Source organism: Limanda limanda, chromosome 12 (assembly GCF_963576545.1).
Source record: "Limanda limanda chromosome 12, fLimLim1.1, whole genome shotgun sequence".
NCBI classification, from domain to species: domain Eukaryota; kingdom Metazoa; phylum Chordata; class Actinopteri; order Pleuronectiformes; family Pleuronectidae; genus Limanda; species Limanda limanda.
In genome coordinates, this window is record NC_083647.1 from 17,896,049 (window position 1) to 17,906,090 (window position 10,042).

The following is a 10,042-nucleotide window of genomic DNA, read 5'->3' on the forward strand; positions in this document are numbered from 1 at the left end:
TTTTCACAGGGAGCAGCTGGAACAGGGTGGGCGCGCGTACGTGCACGCTCACACCAGGCTGATGCCAAGCAAGGAGGAGGAAGAGGAGGAGGAGGAGGAGGAAGCGTGGTGTTGAGTGACAGACGGAGGATTGCATGGAACAGATTTGTGACAGTGATTGAACCGAGGTTGGATTTAATGCAAAACACACGAGAAGTGAGGGAAACACCGATTCTGTAGTCTCTGCACAGCAAGTGAGGTAACAGCCGAACATCTGCTGCACTTCAAAGATCTTCCCAGTTTAGAGGAGATGTGTGAAAAGAGAAACCACTGCAAATCCCCATCACTCCCATCAGTTTACCTGCAGCACCAGAGCTGACAGGTTGTAGGTGAGGGCTGAGGAGGCCCTGCGGTGTGAGAGCAGCGATATCTAGTGGCCTTGTTGTGCAGTTGCATGTAACTCCACCATCCATCCATCGCTTCTTAAGATTCAGAGCCTCAGCATGTTGAGAAATAAAACTCAAAATGACACTCAGTTGTAGTCCCCTTCAAGGTTCAGTGTGTAAGATCTAGTGACAGTTAGTGGTGAAGTTGCTGAATATCCCTCCCCTCATCCTCGATGAAACATGAAAGAGAACCTGTGGTAGTCTTCAGTTGTCATAACAACTGAAAAGGTGTTTAGTTTGTCCAGTCTTGGCTACTGTAGAAAACATGGTGGCCTCCGTAGAAAGGACCTGCTCACTCTGTGAATATAAATTATTTAAATATATAGGGTACATTCTAGGGTAGGGAAAACAAGTAGTACAATTTAGATGAAACACAGGTTTATTTTATATTCAATTTCTGCCAATAGATCCCTTTCACCTAAATATTACACATAGGACCTTTAAATTCAGTCAAGATGCACCAATTTACAAATACTCATAAATATCTGTCCCCTAAATTACGAACATACATAAAATAAAGATTTCCCTAGAAACAAAAATGTTGAAAAACGCCCCTCTTGCTAAATCTGCTCCCTGATGCGGATCCTCACCAAAACTCAATAGGTTTCCTCCCTGACCTGACTGCATCCCTACACCAAGTCTTGTGGTAAGCCATCCAGTCGTTTTTCTGTGACACTGCTAACGATCAAACAGACTTACAAATGCAGATGTACACATAACGTGCCATGTCTCAGGTTTAATAGTGAGAACCTGAACTCTTTTGAGCCTGAACAACATTGAAACCACTCACAAATTCCCTAGGAAGCGTAACTCCACCATCCATCCATCGCTTCTTAAGGTTCAGAGCCTCAGCATGTTGAGAAATAAAACTCAAAATGACACTCAGTAGTAGTCCCCTTCAAGGTTCAGTGTGAAAGATCTAGTGACAGTTAGTGGTGAAGTTGCTGAATACCCCTCCCCTCATCCTCGATGAAACATGAAAGAGAACCTGTGGTAGTCTTCAGTTGTCATAACAACTCAAAAGGTGTTTAGTTTGTCCAGTCTGGGCTACTGTAAAAAACATGGCGCCCTCTGTAGAGAGGACCTGGTCCCTATGTGAATACACATTATTCAAATATAAAGGGTCCATTCTAGGGTAAAGAAAACAAATAGTACAATTTAGATGAAACACATTAGGGTTTATTTTATATTCAATTTCTGCCAATGGATCCCTTTCACCTAAATATTACACATAGGACCTTTAAATTAATTTAAGATGCACCAATTTACACACTCATAAATATCAGTCCCCTAAATTACGAACATACATAAAATAAAGATTTCCCTAGAAACAAAAATGTTGAAAAACGCCCCTCTTGCAAAATCTGCTCCCTGATGCGGATCCTCACCAAAACTCGATAGGTTTCCTCCTTTGAATCTGAAAAAGGTTGAATCACCTTTGAACACTTGCAATTTGTTGTTAAAAGTGTACAGATGTGTCTACACTGATGTAAATCTACACAAACTAACGCTAAGACTTGTCACTTAAGTGTAGTATCCATTATTGTGTTAGATTTGATAAAATTGAAGGCAGTGGAAAGCTGGAAAATAAAAATCGGACCAAATAGGATCTGGATTCTACATAAGTAAGTACTTTAAATACGTATCAAGTCATTAGAATAAAATAAGAGAGGACACATAAAAAGTTTAATTACAGAATAAAAGAGAAAAGGTTTTCGATAGATTTAAAATGAAAATGGGAAGAAAACAATTTCCCTGTTGTAAGATAAAACGTGAAGTTTGGACGGAAGGTGGCACCAGAGGCAAGACGTGATTCAGCCTGAATGAGAAGGCTTTTTCTCCCCTGGATTCTTCATGATTTGAGGACATAAAATAATCAGATGTCTTGAATAAAATGGGTCTGAACTGTAATTTGTGATAGTGAAGAGCAGACAGGTTCTACTGTGGTTTGAGATGTATGCTCATGTTGTCAATATGCCTGGCTACAATTAGCATAAAGCTACATGGTAACACTGGACTGGCAGAACAAGTGACTGAGTGACACAGCCATCTCTACAGCACGAGCACAAAACAGTACGATGGTTTACATGTTTTTTTTTAAAATAGTATAAGTCCTTGATCAGATATTCAAATGTTGAAAATAGTCACTGAAGAGGTGCCGGACCTCCTCACCCTGACCTTGCTCCACACTGGTGGACAGGAGCTGCTTGTGGCTGGGCTGTGGGCTCTCTGACTCGGCCACCTCCGCCAGCCACTCCGCCATGAAGGCATCACCGTGGGACTCGCATATGTTGTGCAGAATGCAGCACGCCAGGATCATAGTGGGCACCACGTCCAGGCCACAGTCGTTCCTCTTGCTCAGACACTGCCAGCGCGCCCTCAGTCTTAGCAGAGCCTCATCGGCCACACGGTGCGCTCTGGAGAGCCGACGGTTAAAGAGCCGCTGTGGCTCCGTCAGTGCAGCGTGAATTGCCCCTCTGCCTCTTTGCTCAGGGTAAGGCTTCATCAGCCAGCTCTGGAGGGGGTAACAGGCCTCGCCCAGCAGCACATACCTGGGCATTACAGATGTTTATTAGTCAGTTACGGCCTGAAAACACAGACTAGAAGACTTTTGGTATGAATATCCAGATATTAATTCATTTAAATTTAAATGTTTGATAGAAGCGTGACAACATCCTCTTTAGGTTCAGTTAGCAGAGAGATATAAAAGGCAGCTGGAATAGTTCAGGAAAATGTAATTTATTTAGTGCATGTCTGAAAGAAGCTTCAGTGAAGTGTGTGGCCCCTCCGCCTTCCTCATTATCTCCAAACTCTGAACTTTATTTTTCCCACATCCTTTTGGTCGACTCAGCATAACTGTGAATTCAACTAAGCTTTTAGAAAACCTTTAAAATGGCAGTGAGTAGGTTTAATTTTGTGTCAATCTCATTGCTTTTGCACAAATTTAAACCCAACAGTAAGTTTTGAAAACAGTGCAGCTCGGGCCAGAACGTTTGACATTAAATCAGTATATAAAATGTGTTTGTATGTGTTATCTGGTTATACAAGCCTTAATGCTAGACACCATTCAAGGTGACCAGGAAAATGGAAAAAGATGAAAAATGTACTTCTCCGACATTTATATTATTTTAAATGTCTGTAAAATGGTAATAACTTGGTACTGAAATAGATCCTGATGCAACAGTTGCGCCAGTGGCTTTAATTTTACCTAAGTGGTCTTCCCATGAAGACAGGTAGTGGGGCAGGCGACAGTCCACCCTCTGCGGCTGTGGTCCACAGTGATGAACTCTGTAAGATTTCAGCTGGGTCTGTTCCACCTGGGAAACTGGCACATACATCCCAGAACTGCCCCCGACCACTGACGGCCACCTGAAACAGCAGAGACACAGCGAGAGGCGAGAAATAAAAATCTAATGCAGGACGACGACTTGCAGCAGCATGGATGCAGGTTCCTTTTCTACCTGAGACAGTACTGAGAGCCAGCCGGCAGGGTTAGCATAGTCAGACGCATTGTTTGATGGAGTGATGATAGCTGTGTGGAGGGTTGCTATGGCAGCAGCACAGTGGGGGAAGCCCAAGTTGTTCAGGAAGAGTTGGGCTGAGTCCTCCAGCTCCCGCTCATTGGGGGGCCGCAGGTAGATGGAGCTGAGGAGCCCCACAATGGCGTGACACATGTCTCTAACACATCGGCACACGGTGGACTTCCCCACGCCGAACAGCGTGCTGATGGTGCGGTACTCGATGTTCGATGCCAGGCGCCACAACGCCACAGCGACACGCTTCTCCACCGGCAGCGCCAGACGGAAGCTGGTGTCCTGGCGAGCCAGACGGGGCCTCAGTTTGTCACAGAGGTGAAAGAACGTCTCCTGGCTCATACGGAACTTATCCAGCCAATCAGAGGGCTGGAATTCTGTCATCACCACCCGCTCCCACCAATCAGTGCTTGCAGTGGTGGTCCAGGGACGAGTGCGGATGCGGACGTTGGAGCGGATACCTCCTGCTATCATCATCTGGTAAGAGAAAGATAAAACAGATAAACAGATTTTTTTCACTTTGAATAAACCACTTTGTCGACTGATACTATAATTTATATAAAACATTCTGCTTTTTCTCCTAAAAGGGGAAATGTTTAATTCAGTTCCTTTCAAGCTGAAAGGTGACTTTTCATAATATATCACCTTATATTTAAATGGACATACTCTATACTTTATCACTGTTGGTCGTTTGTATACTTGTAATACTCCTGATTAATCATCATTACTTTTTTTTTTTTTACCATAACAATGGTTTCAGCTTCTATCGGAATATACTGTATAAGAATTGATGGATTTACTGAGAAGATAATTGGCTGATTAAAATCGATGTTGACATTAGTTGTTAGATGCAGGTCTGCGTATGTTGTTACACTCCATGTTATGGCTGGGAATTAAACAATAAATATCGCAAAATCAACACAGAACACATTTAATATATATTGATTTAATTCTTAGTCATTTTGCAAGCACAGTAAGGAAGAATATTTCAAGATGGGTTTTAATGTTTTAAAGTGTTTTTGCATTCTCTGCCTATAAATAAGAGTTTTACAGCTTCACTCAGGAGCAGAAATCTCTCATGAAATGTGTAAGAAATAACTAAATCATCAGAAATATTGAAATGATGATTATTTCAATAGCCCTACTCCACGTGACCGCTGAGTCCATCTAACCTTTGTAAATAAGAATATCAGCTTGTGATAATTGATTAATGTCATTGTTGAAATGATTATTATCATTCACATTCTTGTAATTGGTTGTAGATTGGTGAGAAAATGGTAAATATAGCCCCTGAGTTTTAAAATCCAGGTAATAAAGTGTACATATAAAAGGTGGAAACGTTGTGCAGCCACTGTGTGATGGGGGCGGTTTTCCAGGTGAGTCTGATTCCTCTGGGAGGAAGAGGGGATGGAAGATGGAGGGACTGACCAGCAGCATCCTCCTCTGTCTCTGGAAGAAGTACTGTCTGTGTCGGATGCGTCTCTGGATCTCACTGCGCCTCTGGACGTGTGCGTCGTTTATGTCTCTGCGTCGCTTCTGAAGCACGAAGGTCAAGAGGAACATGAGGGAGAGCAGCTGCTCCTCTTCCGCCATGTTTCACAAACACACCACATCCACTGACAGATAAACACGGGAGCTCATGTGTCGCTTGTGTACTTCCGGATTTCTTTCCGGTTTCTCTGACTCTGACCACATGATGGTGCTGCCATCTAGTGGCTGACGAAAAGCATGTGTTTCAAAGATTCAAGATTTATTGTCATTGCAAAACATGAGGTACATGAAACTAAGTACAGAGGTCCTGGTGAGAAGCAATGAAATATAGCAGAAGCAGAAAATAAATACAATGAAATAAAAATACTAGTCCATCATCGTGTCCATACACAATCTACACCGCTGGTGCTTTATTGGGGGTCGGGGGGGACAGAGACACCCCCAAGGACAGCACATGTGACTGGCTCCTGTTTCTATTACAAAATGTTATATAAGCTTAGATAGCACAGACCAGTTTACTCAACATCACTGACAGTCTCAACAAAACCTTGAAATGTTGTATCTTCAAAGAGAATCTCATACAAGGCTGTTGTGCTGGACTGCAGCAGATGTATTGTACATACTTTATTAACTGAGCACGTCAGTGAAAACACTGAACAAAGGTTGAAGCCGTCGGGACAAATGCTGAATTCAATGAATCTATTTAGTCTAACCGAGGTACGTCCTGTCCTCCACACGGCACAGCAGCTGCCTGTGTGGCCACAGCAGATGTTGTTGACATTAATAAGCTCAAGACAAACAGTGATATCCAGAGAGGAGGTAATATCTGTGGGTCTTATGGAGACATTAGCCTTTGGCCCATCTTTTTTGTTATGCTAATCCCCTCAGTATGTTTTGTTTCCTTTGTGAGGCAAGTATCCAGAGGGGGGAGTCTGGTTGATGACTTTGGTTGGAAGAACCGTCCTATAAGAAATGGCCTTTTCTGGCCAGGACCCGCCCCAGCACATTATTTTGTGTTCATGCATCCAACATCTTTCTCATCCCACATTCATGCATACATGAACCCTCACTACTGACTTAACTGATCCCATAATATCTTAAGTTCATTCTGGTGTTGATTATATTACTGTACATTTTGAATAAACAACTATTTTCCTTCATCCTGCATTCTCCTTATATTTTGTTGTGACAGTAGTAGGTGCACACAGGATAATGATTTACTCTATAACATGGCTGTACATTCATAACTGTGAACACAGAGAGGAGACCTAGGACACAACTTTGACTCGAGTGATAAAGAGCTCAGCCGCTGCATTCTCAAACTCCTTAGCGTCCATGTCGCCGCCCGGACCCCGCAGCTGCGCTCCAGACATAGCCTGAGCGAGCTTGCAGGGAGAGATATTGGCGCTGGCCTTCAGGTAGCGTATGGCCTTCACGTTGGCCTCCAGACAGGAGTTGTTGGCGTTAACGCAGCAGTTTGCATCACAGCCCTGGGACGTCTCCAGAGCTTCCTTCAGGGTGCCCAGCACGGCCAGGCACAGCGCCCGGGAGGCGGGCCCGTTGTCTGGGCAGCACACCTCGGCGTAAAGCCTCTGGGCCTGCCGGATGTAGTCCGAGAAGACGGCACACGTGAGCACGCCGTGTCGGAAGATGTCGTAAGGGACAGCCTCGTGGTCTTGGCAGTGGAGTCGTCGGAGGAGTGGAGCGGAGGTGGAGGCAGGGACGCCACCTTCACTGCATAGACACTGCAGAGTCTGGGAGTAGAGGCCTCCTCTCACCCCTCCTCCTCCTCCTCCTGTGGGGCTCTCGGTGCAGGAGCCGTCTGGGCCTTCAGGAGCCTCCCCTGGATGTCTTTGGGGCCCGGTGAGGTTTAGGAGGTCGAAGGCCACGCGGACGTTGTTGCTGAAGGCAGATCTGGGTTTAAAATGAGAAATGGAATCAGCGTGAAAATCATAGTTTAGTCGGACGCATTTAGAAGCAAATCAACCTTTGTTAACTGGTAACTCTGGTAACCTGTACCACAATGACATATTTATAAATAGCATAAATCGTTATCTTCAGTCTCTAAAATAGTAGAATACCCTGTAACATTTTCAATCCTTGTTTATTTTTTAAAATAAAGGTATCATATCTTCCACCCTAATTATCCAATTTGTGTTTTGTAATTTTTAAACAAACGGGGAGCGCTGTGGATTATGTACAGGTACGGGGACACCATTTCCAGAATAAGATGTTTCTTTCTAATTTTTTCAATTTGTCATTTATCACTGAACCAACAGAAGTCTGTTCACATTATATTAATTGGTGATGTTACTGTAAATATCTCTCACATTGGCAGATAAGATCAGTAGTGACAGACAAAGGTTGAAGAGTTTGTTCCTCAAAACAGTTTAAACATGTATTATTAATCTGTATTATTAATTATTACTAGCCAGCAGGTTGTTACCAATACAGTCAAGTCAATAGTAGCCTTTGATGCAGGATGTGATTGTGGGACTTTAATCTTCTGTTAGATGGCAGAAGCTGATATTCCTCGAATAAAACAAGAAAGGGGTCAGATGAAATATTACCTGCCAGTGACGGCATTCTTCTAGTGTGCACTAAAATAAATTTTTATTATTTATAACAATCATACCTTTACATCCGTTTTTTAACTTTGACACAAGGCCAGGTTAACTAGTGTCAAGCTGAATTCAATGGTAGAAATACGTCAGGGCTGTGTCCTGTTAGAATATGTGGTTCATGTCAAAGTGGGTGAGTGACAGAATGTTGCATCTATAATCAGGGTTCATACACATTTTGACCAATGGATTTCCATGACTTTTCAATAACTTTAAACCAAATTTCCATGACCAAACATTTTGTGAGATCTCAGTGTAAACATGAAAAAGTGACCAAATTTAGTATTTAAGCTAACAATGAGAATTTCAAAGCATACAGTATACCTTGAATTAGACAAATTAATGAGACAGTAGTTTGATTAAGGTCTTAGTCTGTTGTAACCCATGGCATGTACTTTTCCATTTGTAGCCAAGCATGGTTCAATCTACACTTCCATGGCATAGTGCATTATCCCGCCTGCTTCCCCACCGAACTTTTCAATAAGTATGAGAGAGTATGCTTGCATTTATATTTTGAGCGTATATTTCTTTTAAAAGCATATGAATTATTTAAAACTCAGCGTAAATGAACGACATAAAAATATGAATATAACAAATTTCCATGACTTTTTTCAAGCACTTTTCCAGGCCTGGAAATAAACATTTTACAATTCCATGACTTTTCCAGGCTTTTCATGACCGTAGGAACCCTGTATAATGGAACCCCCCGGATCCCCTGTACAACCACAGTGTTTGGACCGTGAACCTCTGGGAGTGATGCGCCAGCCGCAGGTGCCACAGCGCCCGGTTGAGATGCTGCTGCTCCTGGGCGCCTGCGCTGAGCGGTGGTGCCTTGCTCAGCGGCTCCGGGTCGCAGCCCCCCGCCGAGCCGCCCTCCGTCATGGAGGAGGAGAGGTTGCAGAAGTGGTCGGCGAGGAAGCCGATGGGATCGTCCGACCTGGCCTCCACCATCTTCAAGATGGCGCCGCGGAGCAGCTCCCCCACACCGGCCTGCGACAGGAACTCCCTGTCGCTGTCCGACTTGGTGGCTTTGCCCTCGGGCATCGCGGGGGGAGCCAGCCCGGGCCGGCGTTTGTCTTTGTCCGCCATTGATGTTGACATCCCGTGTCGCAGCAACGGCAGCGGAAGTGGTGGAAGAGCGGCCGGAAACAGGAAACGGAGCAGTTTATTTCAGGGAGAGGTGCATGGCACTGCATACTTATGAATAATTATGTTATTTTCTAAAATAAATAAATAATTTATGCAGGGTCATAACTACATATCTGACGTTTATAACAAACCAGACCGTTTCAAAATCGGTTGAAAATTGAGAAAGTTATGGTTATTTACCACTACCAACACAATGTTATGGGTGAGCCAGCTGCCCCGTAGCAAGATGGCCGCCATGTGGTGACGTCCGGCTCCGTCGAACGAGACATCTAGTCTTTATATATGTCTATGGAGTAAACCAAGTGGTTCCTGGTCCCCTGGGTCAAACTGGACTCATTCCATAGCTGTAACATAATGTAAAATAAAATAAAATAATATAATTAAATTGTCTTTTACGCTCTTATAATACTCCCATGACTCATTCCTGTCACTCTCCTGAAACGTCTAGTCAACAATTATACAAATACATGTTTACAGGCTTTCTGAGTCAAAACACAATGGTGAGTAATTGATAAAAATTAAGGATTCAAGATTAGACCATGACCAAACAAGGTACAATTATGAGATAAAGAAAAATGTAACATATGACTAACTACATGAAAAGTTTTGACTTCTGTCTTTTTATTTTAAAATCTTAACCCGTCCCTAAAATTGTTACCTTTTATAAAATATTTTTTTTATTCATCAAATAAGATTTTTGGCTTCTCTTATCATTTTGATAGTAAGTCAAAAAAGATTAATTCACATTTGTTTAATATGATCTTTTTGCTCATTACCATGTTTTGTATGCCTAAACATGTATTTACCCATTTATTTATTTACC

General features: G+C 43.0%; 2 protein-coding genes across 2 annotated transcripts; both read right to left on the reverse strand.

Moving 5' to 3' along the window:
• Positions 1-2,041: 2,041 nt before the first annotated feature.
• Positions 2,042-5,594, reverse strand: LOC133015551 (uncharacterized). The gene is made up of 4 exons (XM_061082779.1): positions 5,387-5,594; positions 3,887-4,435; positions 3,634-3,794; positions 2,042-2,977 (listed from the first exon to the last, which is right to left on the reverse strand). The coding sequence occupies exons 1-4, from the start codon at positions 5,549-5,551 to the stop codon at positions 2,545-2,547; spliced, it is 1,308 nt and encodes a 435-aa protein (XP_060938762.1). The 5' UTR covers positions 5,552-5,594; the 3' UTR covers positions 2,042-2,544.
• A 165-nt stretch (positions 5,595-5,759) lies between these two features.
• On the reverse strand, positions 5,760-9,159 carry tpgs1 (tubulin polyglutamylase complex subunit 1). The gene is made up of 2 exons (XM_061082781.1): positions 8,816-9,159; positions 5,760-7,363 (listed from the first exon to the last, which is right to left on the reverse strand). The coding sequence occupies exons 1-2, from the start codon at positions 9,157-9,159 to the stop codon at positions 6,718-6,720; spliced, it is 990 nt and encodes a 329-aa protein (XP_060938764.1). The 3' UTR covers positions 5,760-6,717.
• Between the last annotated feature and the right edge of the window lie 883 nt (positions 9,160-10,042).